Source organism: Lipotes vexillifer, unplaced genomic scaffold (assembly GCF_000442215.2).
Source record: "Lipotes vexillifer unplaced genomic scaffold, Lipotes_vexillifer_v1.1 scaffold496, whole genome shotgun sequence".
NCBI lineage: Eukaryota > Metazoa > Chordata > Mammalia > Artiodactyla > Lipotidae > Lipotes > Lipotes vexillifer.
The window spans coordinates 2,977,090-2,997,998 of record NW_006786690.1 but is presented as its reverse complement, the minus strand read 5'-3'; the positions used below and the strand labels follow the sequence as shown (position 1 = coordinate 2,997,998).

Genomic DNA, 20,909 nt, shown 5'->3' with positions numbered 1-20,909 from the left:
AAGGCAGTTCTGGTTCACATTTTCCTTCCTACTGCTTGTAAACTGGTGTACATGTTGATAGTATCTCATTTTGTATTATACCCCCAGCTCCATTTCACTAGAAAACTTGCAGCCTTATTTTCGTAATATGTCGTTGCCAGTGAAATATATTACATAAAGTATGCTAAGCAAATCAAATTAGTATGTATAGAATTCATTTATGAGGACTGTAATGAGGTGATTTAAACTTTGATTGATCTTTCCTGAATAAAATTGCTTCATTTGATGAGTCACTGTCTTGAGAATTAATTGGAGCGTTATTGGGCCTTCAAAGTCTTATCTCTGTTGTTTTCTTTTTTTTAACAGTAGATTCCTGGTAGACATCTTAGAACTTTAAGAACGGAAAAGACCTGCTTTTAGGGGATAATGCTGAGGGACACTATGAAATCTTGGAATGATAGCCAGTCAGATCTCTGTAGCAGTGACCAAGAAGAGGAAGAAGGGATGATTTTTGGTGAAAATGAAGATGAGTTGGAAGAAATGATGGATTTAAGTGATCTGCCTACCTCACTTTTTGCTTGCAGTGTCCACGAAGCTGTGTTTGAGGTACCAGAGCAGAAGGTAGGCATGTACCCTGCCTTTCCCTGCCTTTGGTAGTGTGTTAAATGTGTGCGGGTTCGGGGAAACAGCATGTGGCTGCCCGTTTGCAAAGCTTATTACTGGTCCAGTAGAAAAGTGTGCACCAAACTTTAGACATTGCTGGGGCATTTTTATTTGCTTTATGAGACTATCAGTCTGCAACAGATAGGAAATATTTAAAATCCAGTCCTTCCCCACAGACATTTTGAGAGGTACTGGTTTCTAGTGAGCTCTGAATCAAGTCCTATTAAGTTCATCCATTTATTCATGCAGTCATTCATTTTTTGGAGCCTGTGGTTAAAGAGAAGCTAAGTGATTTTTAGCCTGGCTTCCTATTACTTGGGAGTTAATTCACAGAAGAAGGAATTATTTTAAGCCTTATTCTAGGGCTAATTACATAATTAGGACTATTTATGATTCCATTTTAACAGAGTTGTTAGTATTTCTTGTTTTACTTTCTATGACCTGGCCAGGGCAAAATGATTGAGTTTATTTTTTTTAAAGGTTACTCTTCTTTAGTTCATTCATTATTTAACTGGAAAAAGAGATTGTATGTGCGCTTTTGGTTCCGTCGCGACCTCACAAAAGCTTATGGGTCTTAGTCATACAAAAGTAAAATATTTCTGCCACTGGTATGAATTTTGCATGTTCTAAGACTTCGTTTAAAAATCCTATCACGATCCTTTTAATTTGCTATCTATGCCCTCTAAGTATTTTCCTTCCAGTGACTCTCACGGAGCAGAACTTGATATAGTTTGACTCACTACGTACTTGAGTGCTCCAGTGTGTAAGGCACTGTACCAGTTGCTTCAGGGAATTTAAACAGCTTCTGCCACAGAGAGTTTACAGTCCTGCAGTGGAGATGATCAGTAATTTGATGTAAGATAGAATACTCGTGCCTTTAGAGACACTTGAAAGTACTGAGGTAACAGAGGAGTAGGATCACAGCCAGCTGGAATAAAAGATCTTACAGGGAGATGGCATTGCAGAGGAGCTGTGTGAGTTGGGTAGGAGTTTAGCAGGGAAGGGAAAGGCAGTTCCAGCCAGAGGGAACAGAATGAGCGAAAGAGCTGAATCAGGAGAGCGTGGACCGCTTACTGCAGGGAGTAGTGAGCAGTTCTGTGTGGCTGGCGCTGAGGTGAGATGTAGCCAACGTCAAGAGCAATTGGGCTGGAAAGGTGAGTGTGAGGCATCCTGCAGACTCAAGGAGCTTGCCCTTCTGTGGTCAGTAGCCTCTGAGCAAAGGAGTGGCGGTCAGAATTACACATTGGGAAGGTCAGCCACAACCTGTGAAGGGCAGAGTGGTGGCTGGAGAGCCAAAAGCAGGGCCCGTTGGGGTGCGCTTGTGGAAACCAACCTAGAGGTGCAGGAGACCTGGAAGGGGAGAGGGTGGCAGCCACCAGGTGTTTACCGTTTGGGTTTGTTTACATTTACAAATGCTATTTTCTTTCCCAAGTTCAGTCACAGTGTAGACATTTTGAAATCATTCTTCCTAGTTTTCTCATACGTTTTAAGAGCTCTAAATTTTCATGTAATAAATAATTACATTGACTTTGTTGTTTGTTGTTGTGAGAAACCACATGTATTACTAGTTTATCTTAAAATTCGTAAGAATTTTTCAAGAAACCTCACAATCTTATCTGTCCCAAGTTTTTCTTTTTTTACTATAGCCTAGGGGTTTGTTTAACTTGCCGAAGTGATGAATTCTGGTTGGTTTTCAATTTTAAAACCATTTGAGGTTGTATCTAACCTAAATTTATATTGGAAATCATATCACCAGAAATTCTAGCAGCAGTTCAGTGGACTTCACATTACGTACAGTTCTTAACTCATAGTAAATTTTATATAAAAACCTTCATGATAATATCTGAAGCTGCAGAATATAAAATGTTTATATAATAAAATTATATATGGATCATTAATTGGATATAAAGTGTAGGGAGAATCAAATGTTTTCTTTATAGTTTGCTTCTCACTTATCAGTGTCTTATTTTGCTTTAGTTTCTTCTGGAATAACCTGTTTGTGCAGGTCATCCACATACGTGCAAAAAAAGCAAAACAAAAACCACTTCTGATGGATTATGGGCAAAATAATTCTGATTGCAATTAAATGCTTTATTTTCAAAAGAATTTTAGTTTTTTCTCCAGGTTTGAAAAGGTTTTTGTCTTGATAATTTTACAATTGTTGGAATGAGCTTTTACCCTCTTCTGAATGGTAGACTGAGTGACACAGGTGCCATGGTCAGGTGAAGGTGGGTCTTCATTTTAGATGGCTGGATTTGGGCTCTACATTTTCATCAGTTTTTCTTGAAAATTGCATGAGGTGGGGGAGGAAAAGTAAAGAATATAGTAGACTGTAAGAAAAATAAACCGGAGAAAAGGCTTATCTCGTCATTTCTGTTTCTGCAGCAGCACGGTTGCTAGTTTTTATACATGTGCTCAGCTAATCAGTGGCTCCATCTGGAGCACTGCAGGTTTAGTACCTAATTTTTCTGTAACAGATTGGAATTTGTTCCGTGTGATTTTATTAACTTGACATTTTTAACCCCAGTTTTCCCTTTCTTAAAATAAGGAAAAATTGAGCAGCCTTCTGGTTTGAACACGAGAGGTCTTCAAAATGCAGTTTAGGTTTTTATGATGGGAGAAACTGGAGTGATTCTCCTTTCTGATGTAGGTCTGTGTATCTGAGGGGACTCAATAAATGTTGATGGGAAGCAGCATTCCGATAGGACTGACTTTATAAAGAAATGCATGTGGCTTTTGGATTAGTCTCTTCGCAAAGCACCACCCTTCTCACGTGAAACTGTTTCCACTGACCTACTCACCATACGACATTTGATTTATTTTTCTAATGACGATGGTTGGGGTATATTAAGACATCTCTACTTGCTCTCCTGGTCCTGCTTTTTGATCAGTTACACTTAGCATGTAATACAGTTCCCAGTACGGGGCAACCCCTGTTGAATGTTTGTTGAATGAATGGATTATGTAAGATGTTTGTGGAGGATTAGTGATGCAGAGCTGTGGTAGAGAAACAGACCTATAAGCTGAGTGGGGTTAAGTAGTATGTAGAAGTTTTAATCTGAAATTGTGACTTCAGATCCACGGGCGCAAATTCTGCTGGGGTCTGTATGATCACATTCATAATATAATCTTTCTGTCGAGCATTTGGTTTCTATACCCTCCATTTAAAGAATAGAAAATATTACTTAAGAAAAATAAATGATATCTGGAAGTTAACTGAAATACCCAGAGTCTCTGGTTTTTAGACCTAATCAATTGTTGAGTGTTCTAATACAACCTTCAATCCAGGAGAAATGAATCTTTTGAGGAAAGTGATTTGATTTTGAGAATTGAAAAAGGGGATTCAAAGGAAGAATGTTAAAGTGAACTGTATTTTTTGTTGTTGTTGTTTGTTTGTTTTTTGCGGTACGCGGGCCTCTCACTGCTGTGGCCTCTCCTGTTGCGGAGCACCGGCTCCGGACACGCAGGCCGAGCGGCCATGGCTCACGGGCCCAGCCGCTCCGCGGCATGTGGGATCTTCCCGGACTGGGGCACGAACCCGTGTCCCCAGCATCGGCAGGCGGACTCTCAACCACTGCGCCACCAGGGAAGCCCTGAACTGTATTTCTAACAGTGCCTGGAACATGATATGGTTTCAGTAAATATTGGTTCAGTTGAATCTGTAGTGCCATTCTGGCCAAGAATTAGTAAAAATTTAATTAACTTCACGGCTATATTAAACACTAGAGAATCATAGAAGTTTAGAGCTGGAAGAAATGCTAGCCAAGTCTCATACAGTAGTTTCAGAGTGACAGAGTAATTGAGCTTGCTTGAGAACCCATTTTTCAGTTGTACACTGAAAACTACAAAACATTGCTGAAGGAAATTAAAGACAACACAAATAAATGGAAAGATATTCATATCCATGGACTGGAATACTTAATATTGTTAAGATGTCAGTACTGCCTAAAACAGTCTATGGATTTGGTGCAATCCCTATCAAAATCCCAAAGATGTTTCCTGCAGAAATAGAAAAACTCATCCTAAAATTCATAGACTCTCAAGAGACCCCCAAATAACCAAAGCAATTTTGAAAAAGAACAAAGTTGGAGGACTCACACTTACTGATTTTAAAACTTAATACAAAGCTGTAGTAATCAAAGCAGTGTGGTACTTACTTGTCAATTATATCTCAATTTAAAAAAAAACAGTATGGTACTAGTATAAAGATAGATATATTAACCAATATAATAGAACAGAGAGTCCAGAAATGAATCCTTGCATATATGGTTAAATGATTTTAGCAAGGATACCAAGACCATTCAATGGAGAAAGGACAGTCTTTTCAACAAATAATGCTGGGAAAACTGGATATCCACATGCAAAAGAATGAAGTTGCACCCTTACCTTACACCATATACAAAAATTAATTCCAAATAGATCAAAGACCTAAATGTAAGAGCTAAAACTGTAAACTCTTAGAAGGAAACATAGAGGGAAAGCTTCTTGACATTGGATTTGGCATTAATTTCTCAGATAGGACACCAAAAGCACAGACAACAATAGAAAAAATAGATAAATTGGACTTTATCAGAATTTAAAAACGTGTGCAGAGAATATTTTCAAATCGTATATCTGATAAGGGATTAATCCCCAGAATATATAAAGAACTCCTAAAATTCAACAACAAAAACCAAATGGGGTATATACAACTAATTGAAAAATGGGCAAAAGATTTGAATAGACATTTCTCCAAAGATGTATAAATGGCCAATAAGTACATGAAAAGATGCTCAACGTCATGAATAATTAGGGAAATACAAATCAAATTCACAAAGAGATACCTCACACCCATTATTGACAAGGATATGGAGAAATTGGAACCTTTTGTGCATTGCTGTTGGGAACATAAAATGGTATGACTGCTGTGGAAAATGGTATGGCAGTTCTTCAAAGAATTAAGCATAGAATTACCATATGACCCAGTGATTTTGCTTCTGGGTATATACACAAAAGAAAGCAGGGACTCCAACAGATATTTGTACACCAATGTTCACAGCAGCATTATTCACAATAGGCAAAAAGTGGAAACAACTCAAATGTCTATCAACGGATAAGTTAATAAACAAAATGCGGTGTATACATACAATGCACTATTATCCAGACTTAAAAATGAATGAAATTCTGATACTGTGGATGAACCTTGAAAGACATTATGCTAAGTGAAATAAGCCAGACAGATACAAGAGGATAAATATTGTATGATTCTACTTATATGAGACAGAAAGTAGAATGGTGGTTGCCATGGGCTGTGAGAAGTGGGGAATTGGGAGTTACAGCTTAATGGGTACAGAGTTTCAATTTGGGATGATGAAAAGTTCTGGAGATGGATAGTGGTTATATACAGCAGTGTGAATATACTTAATGCCACTGAATTGTACACTTAAAAATGGTTAAAATGGTAAATTTTGTGTTTTGTATATTTTACCACAAAAAAAATGCAAACCTCCCTTTTTCTTGACTTTATCATTCTTTGTAATATGCTTTTATACATATATAATATATATAAAATATGTACATATGTGTGTGTACTACGTATGTATATATGTATGGGCGCTTCTTTTGCCCCACTTTGCATGCTTTCGGCCCACGTTTTCACTCCAGCTGTTGTGAGAGTACTCACCTGTCGGCAGCCGGCGTCCGTGGCACAGTGGATATCTTGCTCTTTGTCCCAGTGTTTCTCTGCTGACTGTGCACAGATGCTCGTCCGTATCGATGCAGGTGCAGACATAGCAGTGTGAGGGAGTTAATTAACATCTCACAGGGCAATCCTTGACCAGTGGGGGGGGCTGAAGCCAGTGAATACGTCCCTTCTCTACTCTCCAGCCACTGGTTCCTTGGCTTCTGGCTCCTCAGAGTGCTCCTAGCAGGATCAAGCCCCAGTTGCTCACAGAGGTGACCAGCTTGGTAACACAACCTGGACAGAAGGAGGACGGGCTTTCCCTTCTTCCCTGTTCCCACCTTGTCACATGAGGTCACTTCCCAAAACAAGCTCCTTGTGTGTGCCCTTGCCTTGGCCTCTGCTTTCACAAGGAGCCCAGGGAAGACACAGGTGAATAACTTCCAAGTTTGGTTATTCCTCCTGTGTAAAGGCACTGTCTCAGGCTCTCAAAAAAGGGGCAATTTTTAGCTTGTGCAAAAAAGGATAAAGACTAATATAAAGAAAAACCACGTGCCCACCCAATTTAGCAAATAAAATTTTACTAATAAATTGAACTCCTTTTGTCTTCTCCCAGAGATAAGCGTTATCCTGAACTCCATATTTATCATTTCCCATGCAATTTTAACTTTTTATTAAGTTTAACCATATGAAATTGGTGTATCTGTAGGCCAAAATGGTCAAATACAGGTTTCCCCGTTTCTCCAAAAGTAGAGTGTTTCTACAAAACCTTTTGTAAGCTGAAATGGTATAAAATGAAGAAGCAATTCCTTAGGACACATCTTACCAAAGGATGCACAGATTAAATTGAGGTAGAGCACAGATGCTCACAGACACAGTTCAAAGCTAAGGTGGCTTGAGATGCTGAGATGCTAAGGATAGTTCCCCGGGAAGGAGCTTGGTGGTGCCACTTTCACCACTTGTGGTGTGCACTGCCTCTATAACAGCTGCTGCAAAACAGATGCTGAATGCGATTTTCGCCTTTTTTTTTGTAAAAGGGAAACATCCTCTGTAAAAGGGAAGCATCCTCTTTGGATTTCTTTCAGTTAGTGAAAACAGGTACTAATGTAGGTCTTTTGGAAAAGCAAAGCAGCATAAAGCAAACTTTCAAAAAGTGGTGGATACCTGTATTGGCGTTTCTTCTGGTTCAGCCTAATACTGTGTGTATGTATGTATACTATTTTTAAATTTTGCTCTATTTGCAGTTAACATGATTGTCTATTTAGAAAGGAATCTACATAAAAACTCTTAGAACTAATAAGTGAGTTTAAGAAGGTTGTAGGATACAGGGTCAATATACAATGTCAACTACATGTCTCTATACTAGCAGTAAACATTTGGAAATTGAAACTTTAAAAACACTACAGTAGCACCATGAAATACTTAAAGATCAATCCAACAAAATATGTGCAGGATCTGTATGCTGAAAACTATAACACTAATGGAATACATAGAATTTTACATTATTTAAAATTTTCTATAAATGGCATAATTATATGTTTTTTTCTCCATGTTATATTTGTAAGATTTTTTTTTAAATACCATGCCTCTCCCTTTTGACCTGCAGAGTTTTGCATTTTTTTTAATTAATTAATTAATTAATTTTTGGCTGCATTGGGTCTTCGTTGCCGTGCAACGAAGCTGTGGTGAGAGGCGGCTACTCTTCGTTGCGGTACGCGGGCTTCTCAGTGCGGTGGCTTCTCTTGTTGCGGAGCACAGGCTCTAGGCGCGCGGGCTTCAGTAGTTGTGGCTTGCGAGCTCTAGAGCGCAGGCTCAGTAGTTGTGGCGCACGGGCTTGGTTGCTCCACGGCATGTAGGATCTTCCCAGACCAGGGGGCAAACCCATGTCCCCTGCATTGGCAGGCGGATTCTTAACCACTGCGCCACCAGGGAAGTCCCCTATATTTGTAAGATTAATCCATGTTGAGATATGTGTTCAGTGTCCCTTGCTGTATACTGTCCTGTTTTACAAATATACCATTCTTTATTTACCCATTCTAATGTTGGACATTTAGGTTATTTTTGAGATGTTGTTATTGCAACAGTGATGTTGTAAATGTTCTGTATGTGTAATGTATATGTGAGGGTGAGAGTGGGGGGTCTCCTCGGGGTATATAAACAGGAATGATGTTGCTGGCTTGTCAGGTTGCGCATTTTCACCATCTTAGTGGAGACTGTCAGATAGTCTCTAAAGTTGTACCTGTTTGCATTCCTACCAGCCATGTAGAAGGGTTCCCATTGTTCCATAGCATCACCAATACTTTATATTTTCAGAATTGATAATTTTTGCCAGTCTGGTAGTTAACATTTTTATTCCTTTTCAACACACTTTTGCATAAACTGTAGATGAATGCTTCTCAAATTTATCGCTTAGTGAAGGACCAGGCTTTTCCTCCAAACTGTCACAGATTTGTAAAATGCAATAAGAATGTCACAGCAGTGTAAACTTGCTAAAATGTTCCTAGACCCTTTCTCTCAATTTCTATACCAAACCTTGTTGTGGACCAGTAGCGAAGTTCATGGACTAGCGCTGGGTCCTCAGGCCACCGCATCGTATATATAACATTCAGGAAATTACAAATATAAGATTTTGAAATGAAGAAGCTATCTTCAGTTATCTTCAATTATATTTATAGCTTCCATTGTAAATACTTTGTCTCAAAAACAAGAGTTAAAAAGGGTCTTAGATCATTTAGTTAGGTATCCTAATTATCGGCCATATTAAGAGATCACTGAATAGTCAGGTTAGCTGTCATGTTCTTAGAGACAATTGGTTTACAGATTCCACATTCGATCTTGGTTTGTGTATTCAGTAAGTGTTTATTGAGCATTGTGCCAGCCACAGTTAAAGTTCTGGGGAGACAGTGGGGAACACAATGACTCTCCAGCCCTGATGGAACATTAAGGAGATAAATATATTTAACATGCAAGCAAGTGAACCCGAAGTTCAGATAATAACAAGTATTGCTGTGAAGAAAATAAAATAGTGGAGGGGTAGAGAGTGACTTGATGGGTGACAGTTTTTAACTAGAGTGGTTGGGGAAGGCCTGTCTGAAGAAGTGACGTTTGAAGTCACCGAATAATGAGAAAGAACCAGTATAATATTTAATACTTCCTATAATTTAATTGAGATTTATCCTAACATAATTTTTTAAATATTTATTTATTTATTTAGGCTGCTCTGTGTCTTAGTTGCGGCACACGGGATCTTTGTTGCAGCATGCGGGCTTCTTAGTTGCGGCATGTGGACTTCTTAGTTGTGGCATGGGGGAATCTAGTTCCCCGACCAGGGGTCAAACCCGGGACCCCTGCATTAGCAGTACAGAGTCTTACCCACTGGACCACCAGGGAAGTCCCCTAACATAATTTAAATAACTTTTCTCTCATGTGTCTACATAGTTGAAATGCCTTATAATTTTTTTAAATCTTTCTCAAAACAAATACTGCATTGAAGCTTTTTTTCCCCAGTAATCTCAATTTCAGTTGGAAAAGATCTGCCGGTCCCCAAATCAAGGTAGGATTTAAGGTCCTTGGGTTCTAAGAAACATCTAGATTACCCATGTGTATGTGTCTCTAATCTCTCCAAAGCAGGGTGCTCCCATGGGGGAGGGTGGGATAATTCAGGAGTGAGCGAGCTCGGAATAGGCACGTGTGTCACCTCTATACTGCCTGGCACAGAGCCCAGCTTTTGAGCCTTGCTGTGCATTAAATATGTGATGAATAAAAAACTGGGAAGATTATCTACAAGGTCAGGGTACCAACACTCGCCAGCGTTTATGTTGAGCCCTCCTAAATTAATTTCAGTAACCATGTCTTTTCTGTTTTATTTTCTTATCTGATTTACATTTCTATTTTTATAAGTTTTATAGGGCATATTATATTGGAATAGCACAACATGTCCATAATATATGTGTGTATGGGTATGTGTGTATGTATATAAATTTAAAAGTAAATAAATAAAGTATATTGGCAGTGCATATTGAAATACTTTTACTGGTTTGGGTGTACAAAGGACTTTTTTCCCAAAACCATTTTAAGAGTAAGTTGCCAGCAATGGTGGCCATCACCCACAATTTTTTAATTTGTATTTGCTATAAACAAGGGCATTCTAAGAGAAAAAACAAAATTCAGGAAATTAACATTGATACATTACATTGTTCTAATTCTCTGACCCTGACCCTGTGGTGGTTCCAGTAATGTCCTTTATAACAACAACAACAACAAAAATCCAGTCCCTTATCAAGCAGTGCATTCAGTTGTCAGGTCTCTTTAGTCTCTTTCAGTCTGAAACAATTCCTAGTCCTCCCTGCCTTTCAGGATGCTCACACTCTAGGAGACTGCAGGCTGGTCGTTTTGTAACCCATCTCTCAGTTTGGGTTTGGCTGAAAACTGTTTCTTCAGGGTCAGAGTCAGGTTGTGCACCTTTGGCAGGAACATCACAGAAGCGATGCTGTCCTCTTCTCACATCCATCTTTAATTTGTCCTATTACCGATGAAATTCACTTTGAGCCCTTGATTAAGACAGTGTCTCCCAGGTTTCTGCACTGTCGAGTTATTCTTTTTTTCCTTGTAATTAATAAGTACTTTGTGGGAGTTACTATGAAAGTAAATATCCTGTATCCCCATCAAGTTTTAAACATATTTACTCATATCAGCAAGATTCGTGATTTCCTATTTCATTCATTGGTTATAATCTGTTACTGTCACGATTTTATGCTCACTTTCGTCCCAGGTTTGGCCAGCACTTGCCCCTTCCAGGTGGTCTCTGTGTCTTTTTGACATGTGCCCATCACTCTTTGGGTACCTCTTTAAACTTTCTAGCATAACAAACTATTCCAGAATTACCTTGTACTCTCCCTGCCCCAGCGCTGGAATCAGCCATTCCTCTGAGGAGCCCTGATTCCTTTCAATGGAGAACAGTCATATTTAGGAACCGAGATAGGAGTTAGCTGTGTGTGCCGGGTGCTCTCGGAGTCTCACTGTTCCTAGGCCTCTGGCACAGAGATGGGAACTATGTGCATATGAACATATTTGCATACATACCTGTGTTTACACGTATACTTCCAGCTCCAGTCCAACACTAAAGAATTGTTTCTAGTTTTCTCCCTTTTCAAATCTGTAACTCCTTTCTCTGACAGAGAGAAAACTAGCTTCCATTATCTTATTATAGTTACTTATTCAATCACTTCTTCTGTATCACCTTAAATTAATCAACACCCACCCCCTTTCCCATGTGGACACCCACCTGTGTTCCAACACCCTGTGTCAGGTCCCACCCTGCACCCAGACCCACCACAGGAAAGTCCCCTTCACCCCACCTGGGTTCTGATACTCCCGCGGGTGCCCTCCTTACCCTGCTCGGGATCCAGTGTCCTGTGCTGGCCTCCTACAGACACATCCCTACCCACTTGGGCTCCGAGCTCCAGGCTGGATTGCCTTCCTGAGCAGGTCCCCTCCTCGGCCTTCTTGCCATCAGCCTGCCCCTTTGCTGGATACCTTCCCTCTTGCCCTGCTCTGGGCAGTCTTCCCTCATGGACATCCACCTCACCCCACTGAGCTTCAGCACCCTGTGTCGGGCTACCCCTATGTGGGCACACTGTTCTAATCCTTGTTGGGCTCCCACACCCCATGCTGGGCCTACCTCCCTCCCTGGTGTCTGCCCCTCTTAACCCACCTGTATCTGACACCTGCTCCAGGCTCCCCATCAGCATGGACACCCCAGCCTTACTTGGCTACACCTGAAGACTTCTGAACCAAATGTTCAGGAAGAGGAAGGATGCCTTACTCTTTTTAAAGGAACAAATAATACACTTCCTTCTCAGACTTGTTTCTGACATTCTTTCAAGTTTACATGTCTTTGGAAAGATGGGTCCCTAACTTGAAAAATCACCTTCATTCTCTAATGTCCATGAAGAAAACACCACCAGAAAGGAAATGAACGTCTACCCTGGAATAAATCACACAATCAATATTGTTCCTTGTTTTAGCCTCAATATCTAAGATAGTACCTGGCCTTATTGAATGAGTGAGTGGACAAACAGTGAGAAAGAATTTATCAAGACACTTACACACAAAGATCTAGATGGAGACCAAAGAAATGGAACAGAGCTCAAGTTACTGCCAATCCTTAAGCACATGGACAAGCCCGAGAATGAAATGTTTCTTGGTCTTTGTACGTAACTGACCTTGACGAAGAGGAATCGTCTCTTGCTCCTCCACGTTTTCACGCATACCGTGATAGCTTCACATCAGCCGTTTCCATTTGTTTTAAGTGGCTTTTCATTCTGTGCAAGCTTGGTGCCATGAATACATACATAGTAAGCAACTCCAAGGCCATCACCAAACAGTTGACTTTATGAAATAGAAAACAAAACAAAAAGACAAAATTAATAAGGAAGATTAAAAGCCACTGGCATGAAAATAGTGTATTTTTTCAGTATGTACAATTCAATTTGTTGCTACAATAATAAAAAAAAACAAAACCCTGCTATCCTCTCCCTCAGTTCAAGTCAAAGTTCATAGCAGAGTAATGCAGAGTCCTCAGTGTCATAACAGAGAAGCAGTGTCCTTTGCGTCAAAGGGTCAGGGTCATAGGTCAAGTTCAGAAGAATCCTGGGAAGATGGACACTGATTCTATTAATCAGTGGTTCACTGTATCACCCACTGCAACCGAGTCTCCTGGAAGGGCATGTCTCCTAGGTGACTGCTCCATCAGCTTGACACATCTGAATTACACTAAAGGACTGTCAGGAAGGGCAGGTTTTAATTTTCCACTAGCGACCTCCATGGTACCTGCTATCTAGTTACTGTCATCGCTGTGTATTTACCTCCTTCCCGGGGAATCCACATCACACAGTAGAACAGTTATTTTTGTGATCACAGAATGGCAAATGGATTATTGCAACAGCTCTACCTATTTCTGTTAATAATGGTGATAACTCCCTATGATGTATTGTTCTAAGAGCTTTAAATGGTCTCCCTTTCTATCACCAATAACCCAATGAAGTGAGTACTTTTACTATCCTCAGTTAATGGATAAGGAAACTGTAGGCACAGCAAAAGTGAGTAACTCCCCCAAGGTCACACAGATGTATAATGGAGCCAGGAGTTAAACGCAGACAGCCAAGCTCCAGAGTTCTGTGCTCAGAAGATAAGTGGCTGGTAGAAGCCATAAGACCTTGCTGAAGTGATTTGTCCAGGCTGTGAATTCTTCCTTAGGTCTTCCTTTTGTGGTCTCATGTTTGAAGAAGTGAAGAGCCTCTGTTACTGGATGCAAAAAGGAGTGTTTTACCCATGCTAAAGGCCGATGAGCAGAGAGCCTCAGGAATGGATGGTGTGTGCTCATGTCCCCCTCGCAAATGCAGAGGTGGGTTTTGTACTTGTTCATCAAAGCCAGTGCTCGGTCACTGAAGTCACAGGAAAGATACCACCATGTGGACAACATTGTCCCTGACTGGGCCATCGGACCATCTACAGGCTGGCACATGCAGTTCTCTCTACTCCATTAGAAGCCTGAGGCTGGATGTGAAGTTCAAGCTGAACCTGAACTTCCCTGAAATTTATTTGAAATTTAAGAAACATCTAAACAACTCATGAGACAAGGAAGAATCATAATGGAAATTAGACTAAAGTATTTAGAATCAAATGATAGTGAAAATAATATATATTAAAACTTGTGGGGACAGCTAAAATAATACTTAGAAATGTATATTTTTAAAATGCTTATATTAAAAATGAGAAAAGTTGAAAAACTAATGGAGTAAGCATCCATCTTAAGGTGATAGGAAAAAAACTCAAAGAAAAGAATATAGAGCAGGAATTAATGAAAAGTGAATAACCATACATGGAGAGAGCCAATAGTGTCAGAAAGGTGATTCCCCAAGGAGAAAGAATTATATCTCTCCACTTATATGGGTCTTTAATTTCTTTCAACTATGTCTTATAGTTTTCAGTGCACAGGGGAAAGGATAATCATTTCAACAATGGGTGCTGGAACAAAGAGATAGCCATATGGGATAAAAAATGAACTTTGACCCTGTCTCACATACAAAAATTAACTTGAAGTGGATCATAGACCTAAACGTAAGAACTAAGCTATGAGACATCTACAAGAAAGCATAGGAAAAAATCGTAGTGACCTTGGGTATGGCTGAGATCTCCTAAATATGACACAAAAAGCACAAAGGTTTTTTGTGGGGTTTTTTAAGTTATTTATTGTCTTTATTTTTTATACTTATGTGCGTTTATACTTGATACAGTTTTCTTTTTTTTTTTTAACATCTTTATTGGAGTATAATTGCTTTACAATGGTGTGTTAGTTTCTGCTTCATAACAAAGTGAATCAGCTATACATATACATATATCCCCATATCTCTTCCCTCTTGCGTCTCCCTCCCTCCCATCCTCCCTATCCCATCCCTCTAGGTGGTCATAAAGCACTGAGCTGATCTCCCTGAAAAAGCACAAAGGTTTTTTTTAAGTCAACACACGGAGTCAACACTTCATCCAAAAACAAAACAAAACAAAAACTTGCTTTTCAAAAGATACTCTTTCAAAATGAAAAAGGAAAGCAAGGACAATATTTGAAAGACATAGACTTGACAAAGGGCTTCTATATAGAATACATAAAAGAACTCGTACAACTTAATAAGAAAGATAGCCCAAGTTAAAAGTGGGAGAAGATTTGAATGGACACTTGACCCAAGAAGTTATAGAGATGGCAAATAAACTTAGGAAAAGATACTCAGTATCAGTAGTCATTAGGGAAGTGTGAATTAAAACTACAGTGAGATAATACTGTATCCCAGTACAATGGCTGAAGTTAAAAAGACTGACCATACCAAACGTTGGTGAGAATGTGGAGCAGCTAGAACTCTTATACACTGTTGGTGTAAACGTAAAATGGTACAATCACTTTGAAAATCATTTTCTGAAAAGTTGATCATATACTTGTCATACAATTCAGCCATTCCACTCTTAGGAATTTACCCAAAAGAAATAAAATCATATATCTACCCAAAATTTGTACATGAATGTTCATAGCAGCCTAATACCTAATAGTTCAAAACTAGAAACAGCCCAAATGTCCATCAGCAGGTACATGGGTAAACATCCTTACAGTGGAATTCTACTTGACAATAAGAAGGACCACAAAAGAGAACCCAGTAAGATGAATCTCAAAATGATTATGCTCAGGGAAAAAACCTGGACCTCCCCCCACACACACCAAAAGTACATTTATACAAAATGCTAAAAAATACAATCTAATCTAGAGTGATAGAAAAAGAGATGGTGGTTACTGGGGTGAGGGGGGGCACCTCATACACATCTGTTTTATGTTAAGTAAGGACTTAAACATGAAAGGTAAAACCATAAAACTTTGAGAAGACAATCCGGGAGAACATCATTGTGACCTCAGAGTGCAGAAGGATTTCTCAAGACACAACACAAAAGGAAAAAGTGGATACATTTAGTAATGTTCAAATTTTAATATTTATGGTACCTATAATTGACAATTAGTGTCTCTGTAGAACTCCCATGACTCAATAAAAAAAGACAACCCAATAGAAAAATGGACAAAAGATATGAACAGATACATCACATTAAGAGGAGCCCCAAATGGCCAATAAACATGAAACGAGGTTCAACCTCTTTATTATTCAGAGAAATGTGAATTATAACCAAAATTAGAGCCCATTTCATATTCCCTACTTCACATTGATAAAAATTTAAAGGTCTTTATCAAATGTTGGCATAGATATGATGCAACCAGAACACACATTCACTCTTAGAGAGTAAACTGATACAAGCTCTTTGCAAAACTATTTGGCAACGTCTACTAAAGTTAAAGAAGTGCCAGTGCTAAGGCCCAGGGATTGCACTTCAGAGAAACTCATGCATATAGTACCAAGAATGTTCATAGCAGCACTGTAGTAGCAAAATCTGGAGGCAGTTCAGATTCCAGCAGCACTAGAGGAATTGTGGTATGGCTCTACAATGGAATACTATACAGTCATGAAAAGGATAGCTCACAGTTACACGCAGCAACAAGGAAGAATCTTAGGAACAAAAAGCAAGTTACAGGGCTTCCCTGGTGGCGCAGTGGTTAAAAGTCTGCCTGCCGATGCAGGGGACACGGGTTTGTGCCCCAGTCTGGGAAGATCCCACATGCCGTGGAGTGGCTAGGCCCGTGAGCCATCGCCGCTGAGCCTGCGCATCCGGAGCCTGTGCTCCGCAACGGGAGAGGCCACAACAGTGAGAGGCCCGCATACTGCAAAAAAAAAAAAAGTAAGTTACAGAGGAATATGTGCAAAATGATGCAATATTTAGGGATCCATATAAATGTTGTAAAACTAGAAAGAAAAGCAAGGAAGAGATAAGCACAAAATTCCAGAAAATGGTTACTTTGAAGCAGGAAAGGAATAGGATGGGGGTAGAAACTCTGACACACTGTGGACTTCAAAATGATAGTAATGTTTTTGTTCTATAATTGGGAATGTTTTTATGATTTTTATACCTTACGTTTATTTTATAATACTTCACATATGATTTTATAATATGAATCTACACTATATTTAATAAGGTTATTTTTAGAATAAGTGCACGCTGCAGAATTTTAGCATACGACTAACAGGATACCTGTTCTTGTATACCTACAAGACAAAAATGCTTTTTTGGGGAAAAAGGCAAATTATAATGAGTTCTATCCCGTGAATTATGTTTAATGACTTAAATTTCCTCTTGGTAAAGGTTTCTTGTTTCTCCCCCCCCACCCCCATTCTCTCTGCCTGGCTGCCCCTCAATTTGTAGGAGAGATTTGAAGCGCTTTTCACCATCTATGATGACCAAGTTACGTTTCAGCTGTTTAAAAGCTTTAGAAGAGTCCGAATAAACTTCAGCAAACCTGAAGCAGCAGCACGGGCTCGAATAGAACTCCACGAGACAGACTTCAGCGGGAAGAAGCTGAAGCTGTATTTCGCACAGGTACGTCATGGTGCAGAGGGCGGAGTGTTCTCTAAACTTGTTTTCCTCCATCCAGAAATCCTGACGTTCCCCATTTTCTCTATTATTATGCCCGAGGTCTTTGATACGAACAATCCCCAAGGAGAAAAATATTTTTTCCTTTATTTTACAGATATTTACATTTATTTATTAAGCATACCTGCCGTCCTTACTTTGTTTTGCTTAAACATGAAAAGAGCTTCAACCTCTTTTTTATTCAGTTTAAGGAATTCATTTTTCTGGCAGCTTTTCTCAACTGGGGTTGAGAAGGTTAAGCCCTAACCACCTTAAGGTCAGTGAATTAACTTTCCTCCTGTGCATCTAGAATGGCACTCGCGCTGGGACATCCTTGGAAGAAGTGAGAAAGTAGTCTCTGGAATCATTTCCGTGTGCTGTGATTCATATGAGGCACCCCTTTGAAAATGGCTCCCAGCCCAAGGGGTGAGCAGGGAGGAGGCACGGCACATACAGGAAGACTGTTTTAGACTTTGGAATTGAAAAGGATCCTGTGGGTTGCCAAGAATTGGCTATGCTTATTATTCTAATCCTACATTGATAGGACTCTGAGAAGCCAATTTCTTCTTGGAAGAATTAGTGAAATAAAGGCATTAGATGATGTGTTAAGGGCACTGTTTTATTTTCCACACAGAATTTTTTCCCTTGGTCTTAGCTTTCAAAATAAAAAAAAAAATTCAGGGGTTTGTCATCTCATACTCCAAATGAAACCCATGTTTGGACTTTTCTTGGTGGAACTGATGGAGATGGTATAACCTAATCTCCTCTAAAACTGGGATTCAGTGCTTAGTACCATTCATTGTTCATTCATCCCTTCACCAATTTATTTTTCTATTCAACTAATCTTTATTGAGCACATAATGCTCTGTGCTGTGCACTGAGTGTTCAGTGGTGAACCAGACAGGCACAGACCCTGACCCAGCCACTGGGAGATGTACTGTTAAAGAGAAATTTTTAATTTTTAAAACTTTTCTCCCAAGAGATGTTCTCCCAAGAGATGTTACAGTTAATGTAAAGATGAAAGTGAAAAAAATAGTCCAGTCAAATTTGAACATCTCCCCCCCTGCAGGTACAGATGTCCAGCGAAACACAGGACAAATCGTATTTACTGCCCCCCCAGCCGGTCAAACAGTTCCTCATCTCCCCTCCTGCGTCGCCTCCAGTGGGGTGGAAGCAGGGGGAAGACGCGATGCCTGTTATAAATTATGATTTACTCTGTGCTGTTTCCAAATTGGGACCAGGTAACAAACTTCTGTCTCTCCTGTTTTTTTCCCAAGAAACTTTTGTATTAAAGACGGTATTCAGCAATTTGTGTTCTAGCCAAGGAGTAACAACATGATCAGCATGGAGGATAAATCCTGGGTTCAAATTCTAGCATTTGCTAACCTTGTGAACTTGAGCAAGTTACTTAGCTTCAATTTTCTGAGCCTCTGTTTTCTCATCTAAAATCGGGATCATAATAGCTACCTTTCAACGTGGTTATAAGGATTACATGATATATATGTAATAATCTAACTGCGGTTTTTACCGCTATAAATTCTACTATAGTAGAATTAGTGAATATTAGTTGCCATCAAAATTCTACTATAGTAGAATTAGTGAATATTAGTTGCCATCAAAATAGCAGACAGACGTCACATTGACTAGTATATCAGGGAACTGGTGGTGATACCATATCATCCCTTCCAGATTCTTCTCCTGTATTTATTTTTCATTTCTTCTTTTCCTCCTCTTTTATTTCTCTCTCTCTCTCATCCCTTTAAAACAATATAAGAAATTGGTGCCATTGTTGTTCATACAAGTTGTCCACCTAAAATAATGTTATGTCTTTTATAGGGGATACAAAAGGCATTTTGAGGGGAAGTGGCTAGTTGTTGTTTTTAGACATCAGAGCTGTATCTTGGATCTCTGAGGTCCTATAATAACGAGATTGCTGATGTTGCCCGGAACCTTACAGATGTCTACCAAGGGAAAACCGGAAACCGTTATGAAATTAAGCAGATGTACTTGTGTTATTCATAGAACAGTAATTAGCACTTACTTTTTAACCCCCAAGACCTCCATACTCCATACTAGCTAATGTCTTAAAATGCCAAAACTTTTTAAGAACCTTAAAGCATCAATTCTCTAATGCCAAGACAAGATGAAGTTCTCTGAAATAGGATTTAAAGACTGAAAAAACAATAATGAGCAGTGAAACTATGAGTGGAGCAAGAAGTTTCAAGGGACAGAACCCTTCCTTTGCTGTTTACCTCCACAGGAGAGAAATACGAGCTTCACGCGGGAACTGAGTCGACGCCGAGCGTGGTGGTTCATGTCTGTGAAAGTGAAACTGAAGAGGAAGAGGAAACAAAAAATCCCAAACAGAAAATCACCCAGACAAGGCGCCCTGAGCCTCTGACTGCAGCACTGAGCAAGCCCCGGGCCTTCGACTGCACACTGTGAGGCTTTGGCTGTGGGGCGAGCCCGCTGCCACCTGGGCTGGGGTGGTGGGGACATGCCTGCCCGTGACCGCTGCTCAGCTGAGGCGAGGACAGGAGGGAACAAAGCGCCTGCCTTGGGGACAGGGGAGTACAGAGTAGCAGCTGGGTTTACCTGTTCAAAATTTTAACTGATGCTCTGAGCAGCACGTTAAATTAAAGGATTAGCCCCCAACATGTGGCAACTCTTGACCATTTTTAACAATAGCAAATTAGGAGAATGACTCCCTCCAGCAACGTTGATTTCCCTGCTTCCATATAGCATGGGGTACCACAAAATGAAAACTCTAGTCACTGAGTGCAGCACCATTTTTAAGAACTTAAAAATAGTCTTACAATTATAGTCATGTAGTGCGGGGTTTTTTTTGGAATGGTCTGTTGGCTTCCAACTAATCTATTGGTCAAAGGTTAATTGCTCTTCAATATACATGGAATTTTTTGCACAGAAATAAACCTGGCATAGAGAATAATTTGTAGAAAATCATTTTTCTCAAGTGTTTTTTCCTTAACTTTGGGGAAGAAATACCCAATTCCCTTTGTCAGAATCAAGGGACCCAAATCTATGTGCACATTGTTGTCATCCCGAAAGTGATACACAGACCCCAGTTCCTGATGTGCCATCCCTCCCGGACACAGAGCTGTTGCTTTGGAAGGCAGGATGTATCCCTTGTGAGTTTGATGACTGTGGCCTCAGGCGGCCACTGCACTCTCTACCATTTGTGACCACATCCTGGCCTGTAGCTCGGACTGTCTTCAACCACCAGTTGAGTTTTTGTTATGCATATTTGTGTGTCATTATTCTTGAATTAGAAAAGGTCATGATAAGATTTTCCATTTTTAAATTGTCCATTTAAACATTTTTCAGTTTGATTTGAAAGAAAAGTCACACACATTCTTTTTCTGTGAATTAGGGAAAAGAAAGATGGGGCAAACGGAGATCGTTTTGTTAATTGGGCTTTCTTTTGGGTGAAATTTTTTTACCCTGGCTTCCAGTTGGCATTTTCCCCTAAAATAGAAGTGTTTCCTACTTGTGTTTCAGAGTGTATCGTTGAACCTGCTAAGGTAGAAGCAGG

General features: G+C 39.7%; 1 protein-coding gene across 4 annotated transcripts; it reads left to right on the top strand.

Annotated features, from left to right (window-relative positions):
• Window positions 1-342: 342 nt before the first annotated feature.
• On the top strand, window positions 343-19,881 carry RCAN3 (RCAN family member 3). Of its 4 annotated transcripts, XM_007459151.1 has the most exons (4): window positions 343-600; window positions 17,150-17,323; window positions 18,426-18,597; window positions 19,617-19,881. In XM_007459151.1, the coding sequence occupies exons 1-4, from the start codon at window positions 406-408 to the stop codon at window positions 19,799-19,801; spliced, it is 726 nt and encodes a 241-aa protein (XP_007459213.1). In that variant the 5' UTR covers window positions 343-405; the 3' UTR covers window positions 19,802-19,881. The 4 variants fall into 4 exon arrangements, with proteins under 4 accessions (XP_007459213.1, XP_007459214.1, XP_007459215.1 ...); XM_007459152.1 differs by lacking the exon at window positions 17,150-17,323 and having other exon boundaries at window positions 381-600; XM_007459153.1 differs by lacking the exon at window positions 18,426-18,597 and having other exon boundaries at window positions 406-600; window positions 19,617-19,757.
• The last annotated feature ends 1,028 nt before the right edge of the window (window positions 19,882-20,909 follow it).